At 46.8% G+C, this 22,929-nt stretch overlaps 3 protein-coding genes across 3 annotated transcripts in view; 2 read left to right on the forward strand and 1 right to left on the reverse strand.

The window, feature by feature from the left end:
• PSME4 (proteasome activator subunit 4) overlaps nucleotides 1–6,725 on the forward strand; it is a 44,815-nt gene extending 38,090 nt beyond the window's left edge. The window contains exons 44-47 of the mRNA XM_036380226.2: nucleotides 2,538–2,700; nucleotides 3,515–3,648; nucleotides 4,464–4,598; nucleotides 5,215–6,725. Of these exons, the coding sequence (XP_036236119.1) occupies nucleotides 2,538–2,700; nucleotides 3,515–3,648; nucleotides 4,464–4,598 (432 nt within the window). The 3' untranslated portion in view covers nucleotides 5,215–6,725. The remainder of the gene's footprint in view (nucleotides 1–2,537; nucleotides 2,701–3,514; nucleotides 3,649–4,463; nucleotides 4,599–5,214) is intronic.
• A 4,592-nt stretch (nucleotides 6,726–11,317) lies between these two features.
• GPR75 (G protein-coupled receptor 75) lies at nucleotides 11,318–15,208 on the forward strand. The gene has a single exon (XM_036381317.2). It carries the CDS (start codon nucleotides 11,753–11,755, stop codon nucleotides 13,292–13,294), a length of 1,542 nt encoding a protein of 513 aa, XP_036237210.1. The 5' UTR covers nucleotides 11,318–11,752; the 3' UTR covers nucleotides 13,295–15,208.
• A 2,039-nt stretch (nucleotides 15,209–17,247) lies between these two features.
• LOC118685245 (toll-like receptor 2) lies at nucleotides 17,248–19,872 on the reverse strand. Its single transcript, XM_036380687.1, has one exon. The coding sequence runs from the start codon at nucleotides 19,870–19,872 to the stop codon at nucleotides 17,248–17,250; it is 2,625 nt and encodes an 874-aa protein (XP_036236580.1).
• Nucleotides 19,873–22,929: the final 3,057 nt, after the last annotated feature.

Genomic DNA, 22,929 nt, shown 5'->3' on the forward strand with positions numbered 1-22,929 from the left:
AATGACAACAATACTCTTTATATTTCCATCAAGAACTACCTAGAACTGAGGGCCTTGCATTAAATTATGTGAATTTAAGTCATGTTTAAGCAAAGTGAAGAATCTTTAGTGTTAACCTCCTGCCTGGCCTATCTCCCCTGCACCATCATTTTCCCTGGTGTTTGTGCAGTTGCTAAATATCAATGAAATCCTACTTTTGGATGCTTTTTTTCCTTCTAGAAGAAAGATTCTGCATCACCTTGCAATCCTACAGAAGTTGTTTGTCAGAACACTTACCTCATAATCTCACACCATTTTGAAAATACCTTTTATTCACTTGAATGCAATTTATTGAGTTACTTTAAATGTACCAAATTATCTCTCTGCACAGCAGAGGTGCAAATCCAAAAAGCCTACCTGTGTTCATAACCACTCTGGATCATGCTGTTGCCATGGAAGCTTTCACTTTTCTCTGAAAAGTAATCTTGTTCTTCTTGGTAATAACTGACAAGATGCAGTATCCTGCTGAGTAATTCCTGTGTAGTTTTTGGATGCTGGATTTTTAAGAGGAGAATTGTTAGCTTTGACTTGGGTTTGGTGTCTTTGCTCTGTAGAACTGAGGTTTTGGTTCTTGGATTTTAAGATACTTTTTTTATTATTATTATTTTGATACCAAGGGCCAGACCTGCTGATGATTGTTTTAATATGCACAGCATCAATGTCTTGATAAGCATTTTTCATATTGCACTGCAGTTTTACAGGAATGAGAGTATTTTCTCTCTGTTTAAGTAGCTCCTTGCAACTTCTTCAGTTGGGTTTGGCTCATGCTGTTGAGTGGTTTTGTTGTGATATGGCTGCACTTTTATAGACAGTGATCAGTCCCTTCTGACCCAAAAAACCCCATAGGTGATGGAGAGATTCCTCTTGTTTTTATATTCTGTATTTCATCACGAGTGTGATCATTTATAAATTATTTGGTGCCAGAGGTGGTGAGTGATCAGCTGCTTCATGAATGATTTTAAAGTCTTTGCTTCCAGGTGCTCCTCACAGCAAAGTGTTCCTTCTAGCTGGGTGATTAATTTAGAAATGAAAGTGGTTGTAATACAGGGAGTAGGGATGTAAATGAGCCCAGCTCTCCTGAGAGCTCGCTCACTTCCCAGCCGAGCTGCTTTGTGTCTGGCTCTTGTATTAGCACATCATGTCTCATTTAATAGCTCAGCTCTTCAGGGACTCACAATCTGCTGATAAACAGCACTGCCAGCCTCTCACCTCATCCTTCCTCCTTCACTGGCAGCAAAGTAGATCACGTTAGAATGGTACCTTGTAGAAATTTAAATGGAATGGGTCAGAGTCTCAAGAGCTGATTTCAACTTCCTCTGTTTAATCATGGCAGCTCTTCCAGCTGTACTTATGGCTTTGTGAGGCTCAGAACATCATGTTCAAGGATGTAATTTATTATTATAATCTGCTGCATTGGATTCAGAGCAGGTGTTTGTGCTCCACATAGACAAGTGTTCTGTTTGCAGTTACCTGTGACAGAATGTACCTATCAAAAATCTGGTGGCAGCATCTCAACAAGTTGATTTGGTTTGCAAGTTTGTAAACGTTGGGAGGCTTTTGTCAGAATGTAATTATGGAAAGTGGGAGTGAGTTTTGGAGGGACTCCCAATTTAAATACAGTTTTACACGTCTGTAACTTCCTGGCTTTGGGAGATTTGAGGAGATGAGAGAAATTAGTAATACTGATGGGTTAGTCACTTGTTTTTAAAAGCAAGGATGAGTTGTCTCTACTTGGAATTCACTAACAAGGTGCTGTGGCTTGTTTAAAAAGAATGGAAAAGGAGATCTGTGTTTTGAATGGCTTGGCAATTAGATGAAAGCTAAATTTAGTCTTGTTCTTTGGTGTTTCTGTGTTACCCTTAAGAATGTTTTTCCAACCTGGCTTTCTGGTTTTATTAATGTAGTGCAGAGGTCTGGTACTTGAGACAAGGAAGTCTGCCGTGCTGGAGCATTACAGAACTGAGTTGTTGATAATAAAGTTTGTTTTGTTGCTTATTAATCCAGCATCTGTTGTGTCTTTCAAAGAATACTTGTGCTATAGGTAGAACAGGTTCAGCTGAGTCTCTGGAACATTCCTCCTGCCTTTTCTTGGAAAAGCTCTTCTGCTTTTGTGAAGAACTAAATGCTTTTGAATAAAGCCCACTTTAAAACTGATGTCAATGCAGAGCCTGTTAGGAATTTTGTGAAGCAGGTTGATTATTTGGTCTCGGTCAATGTTTGTTTTTAAACTTTCTAAAGCTCTACTATTGACAATGGAGTTAAATTACATTATTTCCTTGAGTAGCAGCTCACTTTATAGCAAATTTTGTGACAGTAGTTCTGTATTACAGCAAAGCATGTTTATTAAAGAGCCATCTAATAAACTACTAATAGCAGGATAATACTTTAAAGGCTTTTGCTGAGCAAAATTTGCTCACTTGGGTTAGGGGGGTGTCCTTGAAAGGGCAGTAATGGCATAAATAAGTGAATGAATGGTGTTATGTCCCTCGTGTGGCCAGGTGAGGGAGATGGCTGCCACCACGCTCAGCGGGCTCCTGCAGTGCAACTTCCTCACCATGGACGGGCCCATGCAGACTCACTTCGAGCAGCTCTGCAAGATGAGGCTCCCCAAGAAAAGGAAGAGGGACCTGGCCTCAGTGGGGGACACAATTCCTTCAGGGGGTAAGAAAGCAGCTCAGGAGGAAAATCAGTGTTTTGGGTAACATAGACTGCCATAGAATTTGATTTGCAATGTTGATTGTAAGAATACACAGCAAAGGCAAATATTCTGATTATGTATTCCAATGTTAAATTAATTTCTTACTCTTTTAGAATTAACATTAAAGAGGTTTTGCCAGTTTCTGGTTCACAGAGATAAGGATATGTAGATGATGAGGGATAGCAAGTTCCTCAATAAATAAAGTCACAACATAGTTTCACTTCTTGCTCACCTTACCATATATTTGTTACCAAGTAGGGTTTTTTTTTATTCTAAAAAAACCAAACAACAAACTCAAAGCAACCAACCAAAAAATAAACCGGAACAAAAACCCCCTTAGTTAACCCTGATTTGGAACTTGGGCTTCTGCCTGGGCATTAAATGCATCTGAGTCACAGTCATTTGACCCTGAAGTTTGCTTTCCATATTGTCCAGTAGTTCTGGGATTTGAGAAAACACTCTGAATGCAGAAAGAGGGAATGTGGAGATGTCATTCATGAGTAATTCATGAGTTTCTTTAAGAGAGGGAAGCTCATTTGAAATGCTTATAAAGTGTCCAGCAGTTGCAGATTGATTCCCGTTGGAAGGAGGTGTAAAAAATTAAAGATACAAGAATGGATCTGGGATTCTGAGTAAGGAATCAGAACCAATCTGGAGGTCCACAAGTTCATGTCTGCAGAACTCTCTGGATTTCTGCAGAGCTGGAGGTCTCTTCAGTGCCAGGGGTTTGTTGCTCATTGTCTTTACCTGGGCTGGGTTGCTGCCCTGGTTTTGCAGACCTGGTGAAGCGCCACGCCGGCGTCCTGGGGCTCAGTGCCTGCATCCTGTCCAGTCCCTACGATGTGCCCACCTGGATGCCACAGCTCCTCATGGATCTCAGTGCCCACCTCAATGATCCCCAGCCTATTGAGGTAAAAATACAGCAGCTCTCAATCAACAGAACACAGCTGAATACCTGTGAATCATTCTTAGTTCTCTTTTCCTAGAAAAGCATAGGAACCTATTAAGAATTTTAATTTCTGCTGCTTTTTACCAAATGACTCCTAATAGTTTTAAAGCATGACATGCTTTTAAGTATTTTTTGTGGTAGATCTGTCCTTGCTTTCAAATTTAAAGCATTAAACTGAAAACTGCAAGAGCTGTATTCATAATGAGGAAGTGGGTTTTTTTCATTAAAGATGTCCCTTTTGTGCATGCCATTCTAGGAAACATCAACCTGAACCAAAACATCAGTCTGGAATTTTTTAAATGAAGTGTTATGAGCTGCCCTAGAAATAAGTTTTTAAAGAAATCATTGCCTTTAACTCTTATTGTTTTGCCCTGTCTGTTGGGTTTTGTTGACTGTGCCTCTTATAGCCAGAGGAGTGAGATGATGAATTCCTTTGTTTTCAGACCAAAAACACCCTTTTGAAACAGCCAAGAAAAAGGCAGTGGGGAAAAAGCACTTGGCTTTTATTTTATAAGAATCTCTAAGTGTTTCCTAGCTCAAAATTGTAGGGCCAGGAATCCTTTTCATAATAATGTTGGAGTCACGACCCTGGTCAAAAGACTAACCAGAACTGTGAAAATTAAAATCATGGGCTGAATTCCCCAGAGCCCTCCTGTCCTCTGGGTCTGCTCCAAGCCTTGGTGGCACTGAGCAGTTGTGTTTGCTGTGTCCAACGTTGGTTTTGGTGTGGAGCTGGGGTTCCTGGCTGACAGAGCTCCATCCCACTTGTGCTGGCAGATGACGGTGAAGAAGACGCTGTCCAATTTCCGGAGGACCCACCACGACAACTGGCAGGAGCACAAGCAGCAGTTCACAGATGATCAGCTCCTGGTGCTCACTGACCTCCTGGTTTCACCCTGCTATTATGCATAGGTGGGTCAGCTGGTGGCTTTTGCCATAAGCTTCACTCTTCGGAATTCTGCTCCAGAGTCAGGAAAAATCCTTAACCACGGGGAAAATGCTGCAGTCAAATTTCTGGTCCTTTGCATCTTCCAGTGGTTTTGGTCAGATTTATTTTGATTAAATATTTTAAATATTGTCCATCTTTCCGTGCATCCCTGTGCTTTTCTAAGACATTTACACTTCTTTTCTTGAATATTGATGTTCCTTCTCTCCATTTTCTGCCAGTTGGCTGCCTTTTAAATGCTTGGCAGTGCCCCTAAAGCGCTGCTTTGTACTTCTGATGCCTCTGAGGACTTTACACCACCCAGTCCAGGCTATCACCTACACCTCAGGATGGGCAATGGCTGCTGCCACTCGGTTTCCTCTTCCACACCCTGGCTTTGCTGCTAGGGCTCTTCACACAGGCATGTCCCCAAAGAGTGAATCCATTCCTGGGGTTTCTCTTTGTTACACTACAAGATTCCCATTTTTCTTGTATTGTGATGTTTTGTGACAGTATTCCAAGAGAAGCTTTAATTTATCTTTTCATATGAACAGGAGCATGAGGTAATATTTATGTTTTGAACTCTTTCTTCTTTCTTTTCAGGCTTCTCCTGGGGAAAATGAGGATGTAGGAATTTTTCTGCGAAATAAAGGAAACTCAAAAGAAATTGATTATGTAGAGAACTTTGTGCTGGAAATCCTGATGCCTAATCAAAACTACTGTTAAATACAAACATAAAGACCTGGTTCTACTCAAAAGGAATTTCACCTCCCCAGGGAGCAGCCAGGGGAGCCCCAAGGCTGCACCTGCAGGGCCTCATCGTGAGTCCATGGCAAGACCCTTCTCCTTGGCCTGCATCACACATGAGTCTTGTTTCTGCTTCCTTGCACACAGTGACCTACACTGCACATCCCTCACCCCCTCCTTCTGCCCCCTGTTCCTGACATTAAGGATGTGCAGAACCAGAGAGTGCTGCAAACAGGAATTTCCCAGTGGAGCTCTCCAATTCTGCCGATGCAACTCCTCCCCCAGTCCATACACAGCCCTGGGAGCCTTCCTTCCTTCCTCAGAGTTTTATTTTTCACTACTGGGATTTGAGTACCATCCAGTCCACCTCAGGGCAGCATTGCCTTTTTGTATTCTCTCCCTTGTGCAAATGTAAATAGCTGAGCTCTGTGCAGTGCAGGGGTGGCAGGATGCAGCATGGGCAGCTCCTGCTGCCTGGCCAGGCCTTCAGGGGTGTCTTGACCGCGTGTGGAATAAAAAAATATCTATGATTCTCTGCATATTTTTAAGGGAGAAAATGGGTGTTTCCATGTAATTAGAACCCACAGATAGGAAATGATGGACTGTTAGTGGTGGTTGAATTCACGGAATGAAATGTATGCACAGTGTGGAAAGGCAGTTTTTAACGGTGTATTCTCCTAAAGATTGAGCAAGCATATCTTGTTTGAAGATTGTGGAAGCTCTGTGTTTTCTTGCCTGCAGCTTTGTTAAGAGACTGGTATCAATTGGCTGTTTAACAAGCTGTTTAATATGTGTTACATAGTTGTAAAAGACTGTATAAATTGTAGAGGCATTGCATTGACAAAACATTGTACAGTTTGCAACCTTTTACATAACACCATTGTGAGATTAATTTGTAAAGATTCATACTTAGATGTTAATACAGTAGTGGTTCTGGCTTTTGTATCAAAACAAATGCCATTCTTAGTTTTTTAAATTATTTTCTTTAACAGAATATCTCTTTGTGTCTGAGAGGGTTTGTTTTGCTTTTCCTGTATCTCATGTCTGTGTCTCATTCAGATTTTACTGCAACATGTGTGGCCATTTCTCAATGCTGACATCACATATTCTGGTGTGATCCATTCACAGAACGTGAGGTACATGGAAATAACTCATAAACTGGTGTGTGTTTCATCTTTTCATGCAAAATCCCCCAGGAGCACTGAGACCTTTGTGTGGCTCATCCCAGATTTCCAAGCACAGCAGTGCTCCTGGGGCAGTATTTAAGGAGTGTCAGCACACGGATGTAACCACTGTATAGCGTAGTGCCAAAATTATGATTTCAATTGTGTACGTAGTTTAAGACCCAATAAATGGACTGTTTGTAACTACTGCATCTTCCTGTATTTCTAAAGAGGAAATGTGTTGGTTTGAGACTGTAACTTCAGGTTTTTACAGTGCTTTTGAGCTTGGATGAGGCCTGTGTTTGTCCTGGGATTTGGTAATGAGTTAAGGCATCATTAAGGACTAATTAAAGATCTTGTTCTGATGTCTAGGAAATCAGCTTTTACATTTATGGAAAAATACCTTGTGCCAGGAAAACACCTGTTAACTTCTGAGAACTGGAGAAACTAGTATTTGTTGGAGAGGGTTTTGCTGATAGAATTAAATCTTTGCAAGTGATGGAATTAAATCTTTACAAGTGATGGAAAGCCTTTGCTGCAGAGGATCATCTTTAAGGGATCCTTGGCTGATGAAGTGTTCATGCAGATATTGCATGTACTGTGCTGCAGCTCTGCTGCTTTGTGCTGTACTTGGGAATCTCTTTTCTCTTTCCTTAGTCAGGGTGTAGCTGGAATTGGTTGAGCTTTCAGTGCAGTGTAGGGAATCATGCTCTGGTCAGGAGTGGTATTAATCCCCAACATGTTATGAATCACCAGTAAATTGCTTTATCCAAAGAGCTCCCCCAGTAAATGCAGCAAAATATCCAAAATACATTTCTATAGGATAAAAAACACCTGTGGTAGTGTGAGCAAACTTGTGCTGGTTGAGTTTTGGTGAGGGAAGGGCTGTTAGTCTCTTGTCCTGAAAATGCAGGAACAATTTTTTACCACCACATCTTCACCAAACACCACAACTGTGTTACTGGATTTATTCCTTAACTTTCCCCAGGCAACACCCAAATCCTGAATTCTGAAATTTCATCACTGATGTCCTTTACTGTCTCTTCCCTGAAGCTGTCAAGATAAACCAACTGCAGTACCTGAATCTGGAGAGGGAGAGATTTCTAGCACAAGAAGAGAGAATTTTTCCCCTTGGAACAGGAAAGGAGATGGAAAAATATCTTGAGCATAGTTTGATAGCCTCGACATCCTTAGTGACCACCTGTCAGACTGCACAGATAACCTGTGACCATCATGGGGAAACACCAAAGAAAGACAAAGATGTAAGGCAGAATTTGGGAGGTTTGGGAGGTGTTTTGCTTTGTTGAAGTTGGGGGTTTTTTGTTGGATTTTTTGGGGGTTTGGTTTGGTTTTTAAACACTCAAATTGCCAGTGATGCACTGCTCAGTGACCATTAAATGGTGTGATCTCCCCTATTTCCATAATCAGGTGGGTATATTTGATGTTTGATATATAAGAAAATTAAAAGTAGGCAAATTAGACTTTTAATCTGTGCTTTTGGGTGGTACCACGGTTTCAGCTTTGGTGGATTGTGTTGGTAACAAGTTCATGAATGGATTTGAGTTTTAATTAAAGAGGCAAAGGGGTGAAGTTCCTTATTTCTGGTATATTATGACTGTATTCCTGTTATGTCCAGGTATCTCCCTTTCCCCTTTCTCACTTCTCTCCCAGGCTGCTGGGACTGCTGTGCTGGGTACACTGGCTGATGTGATGATGTCTCCTGTCAGTTTTTCACAGTTAGGCATCCCCAGCATCCCACACCCTGCTCAGTCTCACACTTCCTTCCACAGCTTCAGGCTTCCTGGAATCCTGCAGCAGAGCCTCCAGCTCCCTTTTCCCCAGGGCTGTGGAAAACACAATAATCTGGTAAGATACAAAGGGAAAATCAAGCCCTGTGGCAATAGAAGGGTTTGCTGTCCACTGTCCTGGGAAGATTTTAACTCTAACCCTGCTGTGAGTTACCAGCTGATGTGTTTTGCATCCTGCAGTACCTGAAAGGCAACTTCTAATTGCCTAATAATTCTGTTTCTAATAAAAGGAGTGGGGTTTAACCTCAGCCTGCTCTACACTTCCCAGTTGCCAGCAGGCAGAGGAATCCCTGCTCCAAGGAAGGGGTTCCAGGTGGTTAATCCAAGGCCAGGTCCTCAGGGCATTGGTGCAGAGGTAGTTACAGCCTGGTTTAATGTCAAAGACAAGCTCTGTGCAAGATGTAGAATATTGCTGAGCAGGTTTTGCTGCTGCAGATGGAGCTGGACACGCACTTCCCTTGGGGAATATGAGATGCCATAATTTCTGACTGGCTTCTTAGGAAAGCCAGCAATAAACCAAATAAATCTGTTCTAGCAATAAGTGCAATCCTATTACAATAAATCCAGGTAGAAGCCCAGCTGAGTTCACCCTGAAAGTATTCTGTTAAAAGCTTTTCACTGCTACTCTTATTTATTCTCTCCTGGCTTTTATTTCTATTTTTTTTCTGGGTTAATTTCCCCTTTTATTATCCCAGCTGCTTTCTCCTAGAACTCTTTTGTTAAAATCATGAGACACAAATCTTTGGCTGAGATGAGGACAGATTTCAACAATTAAAAGTAATTTCTAGCAAATATCTGCAGAACACCGTTGTCAAAAATGCCTTGGGAACATTGTTTCTCCTTATGCCGTAGGAACTCCAAGACTGAACAATGACAAGCTTGATAGTTCTAGAGAGCACTGGATTTTTAAGTGCTTTTTAAGTAATTTAAGGAATTAAAGTTTAAGGAAAGGCTTGGCTGCTGCAAAGAGTAAATACCCTTGTACCTTGTGCAAGGTAAGTTTTGCTCTTGTGATTCCTACCTTGCAAAACACACTTTCTCCCACTACTTTTCTCCCCCACCCACACTTTGGTAATTCTTTTAAAAGCTAAAAAGTCCTTTTTAAAAGGGACAGACTGGTGAGAGACTTTGCTGTGCCACAGGGGCTGAGCAGGGCTTTGTACTCCCATGGAGATCCTTTTTGCCTCAGCTCACTCCCTTGCTCCCTGAGAACAATCCCTTCTCATTTTCTGCTGGAATGTTTAAGGCTTGCAGCCTTGAACCAGCTACAATTTCCCCTCCATTTCAAATCACAGTTAATAACTGTAGAGGGGTAAAACAACCAAACCCCACTCTTGCATTAGGGTAACATTTTCTCACTCTTGTTTAATCCCATAATTAAGTGTCCTCTAATGTCTATAAATAAGAAAATTCAAGGAGGGAGATCCAGTTTGTCTGTGAAAAAGCAACTCATACTCATGAGGGCCAAGATTCACCCACAGATTTCAAATTAACTGCAAATGACAACAAAAATACAGTAAGGGAAAATAAAAAGCCAAGCTGAAAGAGGAGATAATTTGAAGCCACAGGAAACCATGTTTGGGTTTTGAACCTTCTCCCTCTTGTATACAATCAGTTTAAGGACGAAATCAAGCCAAAATGCACCTGCTCAGGCTGCAAGGCACCGCTGCAGGCAGCTGCTGGCATTTGCCCCAAGAACAAATCCACCCCCATTGCCACTGGGAGCGTGTTTAGCAGGGCAAGGCTCACAGGCCAGGTTGCTGTCACCAGCCAGAGGTTTTATAACATTCCTCTGGGGTTTAGAAAGGAATGTGTTGAAAAAGAAACAGGCATGTGGCACTGGGAAGCTTTCAGGTATCAAACTCGCACACTTGTGGCTGTCTGGATGGTTCTACAAAGCACCAAGCACTGGGGTAGGGGATGGTTATTAAAACAATAGATTAATGTATATATAATGATTGTAAGACAAGTGCATGCACAAGTCAGAAATAGTGGCTCTACTGTATTTTCATAATGTTTTTGTGCCTTGCCTGGCTGGATTTTGGTCTCTTCCACCTGGATTTCCAGTGCCATGGAGGCCCTTCAGCTGTGTCTGCCTCAAAGAACGGTCATGGAGCATTCACATCCCTGTAAGTACTTCAAAACCTTCCCTTTAATGCTCAGCTATCCATCACGACTATATTTGTGATAGCAGTTGGCAGTTAAAAGATAAAGAAATGATGCTGAACGTTTTCCCTCCCCATGGGAACACAGAAGGTTCTTTGCCTTTGCTTCTGAGCAAACACATAGGGCACCCAGGCCCCACTGAGCTGGCTCAGGAAAGGGATGCAGAAGTGCAAGCAGGGCAGGAGCAGCATGCAGAGCTTTGATGTTGATGCTGAGCAGGTTTTGGGTTGAGGCAGGTGTTTTGTTGGTGCACAGTCAGCACAGATCCTCTGCTCTGGGTGGATCCTGCCTGGAACACTGCGTCCAGCTCTGGGTCCTGATACAGAAAGGAGTTGTAGTGAGTCCGGAGGAGGCACCAGGTTGATCAGAGGGATGGAGCAGCTCTGCTGGGAGGAAAAGCTGAGAGAATTGGGACTGTTCAGCCTGGAAAAGAGAAGCTTCAGGCTGACCTAATTGCAACCTGAAGGAAACTTAGAGGAAAGATGCAGCAACACTATTTACAAGGGCACAGGTGACAGGACAAGGAAGAATGGGTTCAAATTGAAAGACAGTAGGTTCATATTGGATATTAGGAAGAAGTTCTTCCCTGTGAGGTTGGTGAGGCCCTGGCACAGATTGCTCAGGGAAGCTGTGGCTTCCCCATCTCTGGAGTGTCCATGGCCAGGCTTGGAGAAACCTGGGCTAGTGAAAGGTGTCCCTGCCCCTGGCAGGGAGAGGAACGAGATGCTCTTGCAGTCCCCTTCCTACCCGAACGCTCCTGTGCTTCTCTTGCCCACGCTCTGTGCTGCTCCACCCGCTCGCATCACCGCTGTTCCCCGAGCTGGAGCGGCGGGCATGCAGCGCCAGCGCGGCTGCTTTTGGAGCCAGCTCGGTGCCGCCTCCCGCTGCCCGCCCGTGCCCGGCGGTGCGGGGAGGCCGCGGCTCTGCCCCGGCTCGGCCCCGCCGCGGCGGAGGGAGCGGAACGGAGCGGGGAGGGGCCGGGCCGGGCGCCATGGCGGGGCGGGAGCGCTGAGGCGGCGGTGAGCGGGCGGTGAGGGGGCCGGGCGGGAGCCCTGAGGCGGCGATGAGGGGGCGGTGAGGAGGCAAAGTGGGAGCCCCGCGGCGGCGATGAGCGGGCTGTGAGGGAGCCGGGCGGCGATGAGCGGGCTGTGAAGGGGCCGAGCAGCGATGAGCGGGCTGTGAAGGGGCCGGGCGGAGATGAGCGGGCTGTGAAGGGGCCGGGCGGAGATGAGCGGGCTGTGAAGGGGCCGGGCGGCGATGAACGGGTCGGAGCGGCTGCCGGCCGGGCCAGCGGAGCAGCTGGGCGCGAACGGCAGCGGCCCCGCGGAGCTGCGGGAGGGCACCCACGCCGCCACGCTGGCCGCCTGCGCCTCCCTGCTGGCCCTCGTCTTCTGCCTCGGCTCCTACGGCAACCTCATCGTGCTGCTCTCCTTCTTCGACCCGGCCCTCCGGAAATTCCGCACCGACTTCGACTTCATGATCCTCAACCTCTCCTTCTGCGACCTCTTCATCTGCGGCGTGGCCGCCCCCATGTTCGCCTTCGTCCTGTTCTTCGGCCCGGCCCGCGGCGTGCCTGGCACCTTCTGCTTCACCTTCCACCTCACCAGCTCCGGCTTCATCATCATGTCTCTCAAGACGGTGGCGGTGATCGCGCTGCACCGGCTGCGCATGGTGCTGGGCAAGCAGCCGCACCGCGCCGCCTCCGCGCCCTGCTCGCTGCTGCTCACGCTGCTGCTCTGGGCCGCCAGCTTCACCCTGGCCACGCTGGCCACGCTGCGCACCCGTGGCTCCCGCCTCTGCCTGCCCATGGCCAGCCTGCCCCGCGGGCAGGGCAGGCTCATCCTCTACCTCTATGTCACCGACTTCATCTGCTGCGTGGCCGTGGTGTCCGTGTCGTACGCGATGATCGCCCAGGCCCTGCGCAGGAACGCGCGGGCGAGGCGGTGCCCTCCTGCCGCCGTGGCCGTGGGCACCGCCAGGGCTCAGCCCTTCGCGGGGCCCGAGGCCGTGCCCGCTCTGTACAGGACCCAGAGCTGCAGCAAGCCGCCCCACGGCCATGCCAAGCTCCCCGGCCGGCTCCCGCTGGCCTCGGCCGTCAACCTGGCCACGGCCAAAGACTCCAAGGCGGTGGTGACGTGCGTGGTGATCGTGCTCTCCGTCCTGGTGTGCTGCCTGCCCCTGGCCATCTCCTTGGTGCAGGACATGCTGTCCGGCAGCGGTGGCTTTGTGCTCTACCAGTTCGAGCTGTGCGGGTTTACCCTCATCTTTTTCAAGTCGGGATTAAATCCCTTTATATATTCCCGCAACAGCGCGGGGCTGCGGAGACGCATGCTCTGGTGCTTGCAGTACGTGGCCCTGGTCTTTTTCTGCTGCAAGCACAAGACGAGGCTTCGAGCCGTGGGCAAAGGCAGCCTGGAGGTCAACAGGAACAAGTCGTCCCACCACGAGACCAACTCGGCCTACATGTTGTCCCCGAAGCCTCAGAAGAAGGGTTTGGAGCAGGCGTGCGGTGCCAGCCACTCCAAGGACAGCGTGCTGAGCCCCAAGGCCTCCGCGGGGCAGCAGCAGCAGCAGCACTACGGGCAGAGCAGCTCCACGCCCATGAACACGCGGATCGAGCCCTACTACAGCGTGTACAACAGCAGCCCCTCGGCGGAGGCGAGCACCCCGCACAGCCTGCAGCCCGCGGGCTCCGCCTTCGCCTTCTCCAAGCCCTGCGGCGCCGCGCTCCATCCCTCGGGCAGCACGGCGGGGCGGGAGTGCGGCGCTGCCAGGCACATACCGCTGCCCTCCGTGTAGCCTCGGCTCATCCCGGCCCTTCCAGAGGGCCTCCCGCTCCGCTCTGGGGAGGAACTGCTCCAAACTCCGTGATGCTGCTGCCAGTGAATAGAAACACCGCTCCCGTTTGCGTTGGAAGCAAACGCGGGGCTGTCGCCTCCTTGACGCGCTTTGGAGTTGCCGTGGAGAGCCAGCAAGGGGGATATTTTAGGTTTGGAATTGTTGCACGAGGGTGGTTTTGTTACTAAGTTTTACTGCTGGGCGAGTAAAAAAAACCCTAGATGCCATGATTGTGTGGTTCATTATGTCATGAGGCCAAGTTGGACAGGGCTCAAAGTAACCTGGGGCAGGGGAAGGTGTCCCTGCCTGTGGCATGGGATGGAACTGGATCATCCTAAAGGTCCCTTCCAACCCAAACCATTCTATGATAACACCAAGTTTTATAAATACCTTGTATTTTCAGGAAGGAAGAACTGGGGACATGCTTCGTAGCATTCCTGTTGTGGAAGAATCAATGTTTTTCAGTATTAACAAAAGTCCTTAATCTTCACAAGGTGAAACCCTGCTTCTGTTGAGGTAAATGGCAAAATTTCTATGAGCTCAGCTGAAGTTCAGGATTTCAGTTTTGGCTTCTTCAAGTGGGACAAGGCTTTGTTTGGTCAGTGTTCTCTTTCCACTGGGGAGGGACATTTGGGAAGTGTGGCACTGGGACAAACCTCTGCAGTACATATATCAATACCTGCTGGGCATTGACTTTAATGATGGTGGCATTCTGTATCCCAAAATAATTTGGAGAAGTGTTTTATATCTGATAGAAATAACCATGCACTACCTAATTATTTGCATTACTTGAGGATAAAGATGAATTTTGCAATGTTACGTGACTGATACACCAGGAGGAGCACAGTCACCTCTGGAATTCCCTAACTGGTCAGCTGTCAGGCACAGAGTCGTGTTGCTGCTTGCTCTCTTGCCCATGACTTTGCATAAATTGGGATTTGGCCATTCCTGACAGTCAGAACTGACAGCTGTTAACATTTCTAAAACCAGAATGACAAGTTTTTGAGGTTTTGTTAAGTGTTAGCATCAGTTTGAGTTCATCTGTCTGCTTAGAAATTTTGTCTATTGGTCTACATAGTGAGCAAATAACAGAAGTTAAGTATTTTTTTAATAAATTTACCCATTCGTGTTGTATCTTATTGTGGGAATTCCCTGGGAGGCAGAACAATTCAGGGGCATTTAAATTCCCCTGAATTCCCCCCTGTCTAATTTAAATTAGACATTTCTTGCTTTAAGTGGCCAGATCTCTTCCAAGCAAGCAATCACCTTTCAGCTTCTGTGGACTTCAGCAGAGCTTCAGTGTCTCCAAAATAATTGTGCTACAGGCTTTTGATGCCTTGCCATAGAAAAGTGCCACATCTTCAGGAAAATGACAGTGATGGGAACGTGATTTTTTACTTTAGAGACAAAAAATGTCCACATCATTGCTGTCTGTGAGTTATTGGTTCAGGCTTTTTGTTAACTAAACTGTTCTCAAGATTCTCCTGGAACACTGTTCTTTGTTTAACACTGAATATTAATTAATTCTGAATAATTCAAACCAGCTTTCTTGCAATAAAATCAGTGTGAACAACTTTCTAATACAAATGTGAAATGGAAATTATTTCCATAAGTCTTTTTTCTCTGCCCAGATTTTTTTTTTCTCTCTAAATGAATAATGTGGTTCTTTCTAAACTAGGCACAAAAGATAATGGAAAGATCTTGTTTAACTGTTCTGTATTTGAATTTTTCTTCAGTACCAATTGTACTGGAGGGTAAAATATACATGAGGCAGTTTTGGGGGTTTGCTGTGTGTATGTGCAACTTCTCCTGTGCCATTAGATCACATGAACTTCATCACATGTTTGAAAATTAAACCACTCACACCTCATTAAACATTTGCATTGAGCTTTCATGTGGGAGTAAAGCAAGAAGGGGCCAAGCAGGAGGTTTTATTGCCTTTGTGTGACAAAAGAACTGAAATCCCATCAAAGCTCTTTGCAGTTTGCTCTCTGTTAACTCCTGGTGCCAGCTGTGCCCTTAGCACCACCTGTGTAATTAATATTGGTGTTAATCTGTGCAGCATCACAGTGCCAGATAGGAAAGTGCAACACCTTTTAATCTGCAGGAGAAACAAAACCTCATTTAGGTTGCTTTTACAGTTGCAGCTGTACTAAATGGCTGTTTTGTGGAAGGTTCATGGGTATAGTAAATCCAGACTGGATTTTGAAAGCAGGTACAACTTTGCAGTGAATCATTGACTGAAATAATCAAATTTTTGATAAAGTAATTGGATTAGACTCTTCTGGAGTATAACTTCTCCCTTTTTTCCCCTTAGTCTCTTCCATCAGAAGCCTGCTGAGCACAGAACCAGTAAAGCTCCAGTAAAGAACCAGTAGAGTCACTGCAAGGTTAACAAGCAGCAGTGGAGTTGAGAAGGGAGCAGCAGAAGGTGGAGGTTGGAAATGTGTGGGAAGAGAGGAAGTGAGAAATGTGATCACTGAGTGCTTTAGAAAGAGGAAAGCATAAAGGTTATTGGAAAAACAACTGATTAATTACTTGTGGCTCATTAATCTAATTAACAAGCGACTTCTGGTTGCTCAAATGAACAAAAATATTTGTAATATTTTTATAATTCACAGTCTTTTTAAGCCCTAGATCTCTGTGGTGAAGAGTTGTCTTTTTCAGCTGCTGGCCTGCAGGATTGTGGGTTTTATCCTAATATATAAAACCTCAAAGCTGATGATGCCAAATAGTTTTGCTGAGGAAAGGTGGGTTTGCACTGAGTTCCAAGGGATTTCTGTCAATGGAGATGTTTGTTGCATGTTCCCCCTTTTGGCAGCAAACAGGTTGGTGTTGGTTTTGTTTTGTCACAGCAGAGCCAGGAATTGGAATTGGAAAAGGAATTTTTCACAGTCTGTGTTCCAAACATGCTGCATTCCTGGATTGGGGATTTTCTACTGAAGTTGTTTGTGTTTGCTCATCATAGGAGCAAGTCCAAGTCATGCTAAACCAAATAATTTGTCCTCACCTGATGTTTATTTTCTGTCACAGTCTGTTGATTTCCCTTGAATGTCAAAGTTGGATCAGCTGAATTTCTTTTGTTTTTTCCCAAGCACAATAAATAAAGTTATCAAGTGACACTAGGTGAGGGCAAGGCCCATGCAGAGGTAGTACTGAATCCATTGGAAATGGGTCAGGGTAACTGTGCAAGGTGGAACTTTCCTAAATCTAAACAATAATGTACAGGATTTGCTTATTCCCCAGGGATTTATGATTAAACAAAGCTCACCCCAGTCATTTAACAGCCGAGACTACCACACTCAGCTGGTCCTTTTTGTGCTGTCTGGTTGTATATTTTATTCTGAATTTACAAAAGATTTTCAAGTCTCACCTCTTCCAGCAGTCACTGAACCCAAAGTCTGTAGCAGAGTGGGTTTAGCCTCTCCCAGAGGGCTAAATTAAGTCAATCTTTACTCTTCCCTTGCCAAAGCAAAGAAAGGAGCTGCTCCCTGTGTACCAGCATGGTTTGTGGCTCTCTTACCTGCACACAGGCGTGTGTTCCCACCTTAAGCTGTCCCAGAACTGGGAATCAGTCCTAAGACACCACTTCTCACTGCCACCACCTCAGGAAGGCAGCAAGGACATGCAGTGTGACCTGAGCAGTTCTTCCTTTCAGGTGACATCCACAGCACTTAAATGCTGGGAATAGCTGGACAAATTCAAGCATCCAGGAGGAAAAGGCTTTTTATCAGCGCTCGGGTCTCATCCCTTCAGGATTCTTTAACAGAGGGAATAACGAGTGTGCTGCAGTCCCCCTAGGAGCCTCTCCTGGGACTGATCCAGACAAACCCCTGGGCATCACAGCAGCCTTTGCAGGAGGTAAATGCTTTTATCTGACCACAGGTTTTCCTGTGGTCAGCGTTCCCTGGGTCTCATTCCAGCTCCTGCATTTCCAGAGCAGATCCGTTCTCTGCTCTCACGAGTGGCTCATTGGTTGTTTTTAGGACAGCTTTTAGCTGATGCCAGAACATTTTCTGCTTGTGTTCCTCAAGGCTCCACTTCAAGTAAGTTTTCCTTCTCAGCAGTTTCCTGAGTTTGCTGAATTTCTGTGGGACGCTGTGGGGTGGGAGATCTTCCAGCACAATCATAATGAGGGAATCCATGTTTTCGTTCAGGACCCGGTGTTCGGCAAAATACAGCTCGTACTGGCACCAGCAGCTGTTCACAAAGCTGGGAGACAGAACAAAAAGCACTTTATGGCTGTTCTCTATGCAGTAAAAAATGTTCCCAAGCACAGGATGCCCTGGCTTGAAATCCCTCTCATGGTAGCATGTCCTGAACCCATCATTTTCCAGCTTTTTCAGCAGGTTCTCTTTGGTCCAGTCGGCGTCGTGCTCGCTGTACGAGATGAAGGCATCAAAGAGTTTGTTCTCTGGCCGCTTGTCATACTGCCTCCTCTTGGCCATGCACCAGTACCAGCCCATCCTGATGTACCAGGGCCCATCCAGTCTCCAGCAGAGCAGGGTGAGGGCCAGCACGGCCAGGCTGGCAGCAGCAGCAGTCACGGCCAGCTGGACACCCAGGGAGCAGCGCAGCAGCGTCAGGCGGCTGCTGCCCACCAGGGAGCCCCGGCGCTCCGGGGGGAAGCTGCACCTCATGGCCCCCCTGTCCCTGATCTCCAGCTGGGGCTCGTGGAGGTAGATGTTCACGAACCAGTACAGGTCACAGGTACAGAAATAATGGTCCCCTTGGACAGTCAGAAGCCTGAGGCTCGTCAGCGGGCCGAACGTGGCCTCCACAATGGTCGTGATGGCGTTGTCACTGATGTCCAGCTCGACCAGAGAAGCTGGGAGAGAGCCACGCTGCAGAAAGGAGATCTTATTCCCTGACAGGTTCAAGTACTTCAGCCCTGGGAGGGATGCCCCGAAGCCATCGGGCAGCTCTGGGATCAGGTTGTGGCTGCTGTCCAGGCTGGCCAGTGCAGGAAGATGGCCAGCGGGCTCCAGATGTGTGATCAGGTTCCCAGAAACATTGAGGTGTTCCAGCTTCTCCAGGGCAGAAGTTAAGGACAACACCTTCACCTTGTTTTTACTAAGATCACATTTTTTTAAGGCTGAGGGAAAAAACTCCGTGTGTACACCTGTAATTTTGTTATTTTGAATCCTAAATATTGTTAAGTTGGAGAGGGATTTCAGACTGGGGGAGATGACCCCGATGTCATTGTTGCTGATGTCGAGATGCTGCAGGGAGGGGGGGAAATTGGGAAGTACAGAAATGAAGTTGCTGCTGAGGTCCAGAAATAACAGTTCTTCCACTGTGTCAGCAAACCACTCTGGCAGCTCCACAATGGAGCAGTTGGACATTCCCAGGTGTTTCACTTTCTCTGGAAGGCTTTCAATGGGTGTCCCAACCTCCTTCCTGACAAAGGAGATGGCGTTGATATGTACAGTTCCAGGGGGAGGGACACACATTGGAAGTGCATTGTTGCTTTCTGAGAACGCTCTGTAGATGAAGTGGTTTCCTTGAACATACATTTTTTCCAAGTTAACAAATTTTTTAGCAAAATTCGGTGGTATTTGGCTGATGTTGGTGAAGGACAAATCAATTTCCTTGATGCTGGAAGGGAGGCACAGCGTATCCAGGCTGTTGATGGGGTTGTTGCTGATGTTTAGGAACAAAAGCTGGTGGGATGGGAACTCACAGAAGGACGAAGCATCCAGGATGTTAATGGTTAACTTGTTGAAGCTGGCATCGATGGACAGCGTGTTTTCCATGTGGAAGAACAGGGTAAACAGGTACAGAAGATCCATTTCCACGTTGTTGTGACTGATGTCAAGCTCCAAAATCCTGTCCAGCTGGGCTTTGCAGAGATTCTCATCCAGTTTTAACATCAGCTCGTCCTGGGTGAGGTTGCTGTGGGACAGGTTGAGTGTCCCATTGATGGGAGTTCCACAGAGGGTGGGCTCAGGTGTGGCTGTGGGAAGGGCTGTTGTGTTCCCCTCTCCCTTCCTAAGAAGATTCCCTGGGCTTCTCCTGAGCCTGGGGCTTAGAATTTGCAGGAGAGACCGAACTCCAGAACGTGACAGCTCCTCTACAGGAGCAGAAGGCTCCAGAGCAGCCCCTGAGGATCTGCCAGAATTCCTGGAAAGCTGCAAAGACCTCGGAGCTTTGCCAGCAGGTGAGAGCTTCAGGTGGGGTGGGAGATCTGACAGAAGCAGCTTCTCATCATTAAATGATAAATCCACAGAAACCAGGCTGAGCAGACTCTGGAATGCTCCAGGCTCAACAGCCCTGATCCGATTGTAGGAAAAGTCCAGAACTTCCAGCCAGTCAAATCCTTCCAAGTCTCCCTTGGTAATTTTTTCAATGGCATTATGTGAGAAATTGAGAACTTTTGCTGTTTTTGGAGCTCGTGCTTCTGAGACAGAGGAGAGATTTGAATAGGAGTAGTTATAAACCAGGAAGGCTGGAGGTGTTCTCCACATTAGGAATCCATGTGCCCCACTGAGTAAGAAAGGAATGAAGTAGAAATGAAAGCAGCCAGAAAGGATCCTCATCCTGGAGAAAATAAATGTTAAATCCATCATTATAATATGTTAATGAATACAAATTAAAATTAATCCAAATTTGCTGGAAGTCCATATCAAATTATAATAATTTGGAGGAAGGGGGTTTGCATTTTCCATTTTAAAAGAGGCTCCTGCCTTCCTTAGCAGACACCTGTCTTTTCCAACCAAGACAATTTGAAATGCCCTTCATGGCTCTGTGGGATTCAGGTTTTATGTCTCCCATCCCAGTGCACAGCAACCAAGTAAAAAAAAACCTGTTCAGCCGCTCCAGTGTCACCGCAGGGAGCTCCACGTAATTGTGTGATCCCGGATCTTCCCCCGAGCCCAGCCCCTGGAGCTTTGCTCTGCCCTGGATTTACCAGTGACCATTTGTTTGGCCTTTCTTGTCAGAGTAAGTTTTCTTGGAAGAGCAGGATATGGGACCAGATGGGAGGTGTCACTGCCCCAGTGCCCCACAGCATTGCCAGCGCTGGGAATACTGTCATGAGTCCCTGATGGTCCCCGCTGCTCCAAGCCGCTCCCTGCAAAGGCAGGTGCAGAGCTCCATGTGAATAACCCCTGTCACCACAGTCCCCTTTGCTGCCCACCAGCTTTAACTGAAGGGAAGGGACGCCAGTGATCTCCCAGCTCTGTCCCCACTGCCAGCAGGACCCCCAGCCTGTGACCGTGGTCACAAGGGTTTTCAGGATGAAGAGATGAGAATGTTGACTCTATGATCAGAAGGCTCGATTTATTATTTTATATGTTACAGAAAGACTATACTAAAAAGAAATAGAAAAGAAGAAGTTTCTTCAGAAGCTAGCTAAGCTAAGAATAGAAAAGAATTAATAACAAAGATCTGTGTCTCAGACAGAGAGCAAGAGCCAGCTCTGCCATGAGTGGTCAGTAAATCCAAACATCCACAGGAGACCAATCACGGGTCTACCTGTTGCATTCTACAGCAGCAGATAACCATTGTTCACTTTTGGTTGCTGAAACTGCAGCTTCTCACAAGGGAAAATCCTAAGAAAGGATTTTTCATGAAAGATGTCTGCGACACCCAGCCCACCCCACGTCCCGCAGGAACCCCCGGGGTAGGATAAGCATTTTAATTTATCGCACAGCTCTCTCCTCGCTTCCAGCCACGCTCCCACCCCTCTGACCCCTGTACCTGCTCTCCTGGGCGCTCCTTCCTCCCTTTCTGCTGCCTCGGGTGCCTTTTGTGGAGCTGGGAGCGGAGGGGACACCCCGGGACCGCCCAGCCTCGCCCCCTCCCCTGTGCCTGGCGGAGGAGGTGCCGGAGATGATGCTCCCCGGTGAAATTCGCCAAGTTTTCCTCTTCGCGCTGCACTCGGGCATTGCCCAACCCTTGCCCGAGGGGGAAATAAAAGGTGGAAGTTGCTCGTTTAATGCATCACAGCGTGGTCCCGAGGTTTGCCTCGGCCTCAGCATCACAGGTGGGGGGAAAAAGTGAGAAACCGAGTTCAGCAAGGAGGGCATGGGTCGGCCGGAATCCAGCAGGGACAGACTGCAGGAATGCTGAGGGAGCTTGGAGTGATCCTTCCAGGAGAACACAGAGCAAAGAATGGAGCAACACCCTGGTGCTGTGGTCATGCTCTGTCAAAAACAACACTGCTAAGGGGAACAGAGCTGAAGGAATGATCCAGACAAAGCTGACTCCGCCTTCATTAACTCAGAAATTCAGGTTACGCTTGCTGTTAGCCCATTCTGGTGACCAAAGGCACTCAAACTCCTCATAATCATGAAATGACATCAACTGTAACTTTGCCTTTGCCTCTCCCTCAAAGAAAACAATGTAAAAACAGCTTGAGTGGGGAAGGAGGTCAGAGGAGAGGCCATCACACATCCTGGGGTCAGCTGATGCCCCACAGGGACACCTGGATTAGAACCTTACTCTAAATTATTACCTGGAGCTTTCACTGGGGCCAGAGCTTGCCTTTATCTCGCATCCAATTTTGGTTTTTTCCACTCTTTTGCAACCAGCAGTGACTGGAAACTCTCACAGCAGGGCAGAGGCCCCTCTGTCCAGCCCTGGGGGCTGGAAAACCCAAGGTGGTTTGTGCTGGTTGTCTGTCTGGTCTGACCAGGCCCTTCCCTGCTGCGGCAGGTTCTGGGAATTGCCCCACAGTCATCCCTTCTTCAGGCAGATCCCAACCTGCTTTGATAAAAGGGACAGGAAATGGATAAGTTGGGATGTCAGGGAGGGTTTTCTGCTCCTGCTGTCAGTATGGGGTGAGGCCTTGTAACTGGAGAATTCTCCAGCTGAATACAGTGGTGCTGCTCATGAGCCTTGGGCCGTGCTTTGCTTTGGGAAGATGGGACAGCTGCATCCTAGCTCAGGGGCCAGCAAAATCCCAGAGAGACTCAATCCTGGTTGGAAGGGACAAAGTTAAAAAAGCTTTCTGGTACAAGCAGAGTTATTCTACCAACTTCCTGTGCTGGAATTATTCTGTCATTTATTTCATCCAATACCCTCTCTGTGCATTTTTTTAAGCAACCTCTTATTTTGGGAATTGAGGGAAGAGCAGGACATAAGAAAGGTCTGAGTGAGCAAGGAAGGTCCACACCATGTGGCCAAGAGCAGGACCAGTGCATTAAATCCCAAAACAGGTCATGTGCCACTTGTTCCGTCTCTCTCTGCAGGGAAAGGCTTTTTGTGCACTGGGAATATTGTTTAATGGAGGAGAGCTCAATCTGCACAGGAGCTGCTCAAATCCAAACAGGATCAGCACCAGCTTTGAGGAGGCCAGACCTGACAGGAGCTTTTCTTATTAAGGTGGGCTTGGATTTAGGTGCTGTATAAAAATTTAAGGTACTGATGACCTGGAAATGCACTTGTCTGTATGAAACAGCTCTACTTCCTGAAGGTGTAGGAGCAAATCTAAGCCAGCTGTTGGTCAGGAGGGAATGGGAGAGGAGGGGGAGCAAACATGTTTCTTTTGGAGGTGGATGTGGGTGCTGGGGCAGCCCAGATTCCAGGCAGGAATAGCTGTGAGCGTGGAGCTTCCTGTGCAAGGGGAAGTCAAGGCTGAGGAACACCTGGAG

This window comes from Molothrus ater, chromosome 3 (genome assembly GCF_012460135.2).
Source record: "Molothrus ater isolate BHLD 08-10-18 breed brown headed cowbird chromosome 3, BPBGC_Mater_1.1, whole genome shotgun sequence".
Taxonomy (NCBI): Eukaryota; Metazoa; Chordata; class Aves; order Passeriformes; family Icteridae; genus Molothrus; species Molothrus ater.

Bases quoted from the DNA above. Each gene is read 5' to 3' on its own strand.
- GPR75 (XM_036381317.2), top strand. From the start codon at position 11,753: ATGAACGGGTCGGAGCGGCTGCCGGCCGGGCCAGCGGAGCAGCTGGGC.
- LOC118685245 (XM_036380687.1), bottom strand. From the start codon at position 19,872: ATGAGGATCCTTTCTGGCTGCTTTCATTTCTACTTCATTCCTTTCTTA.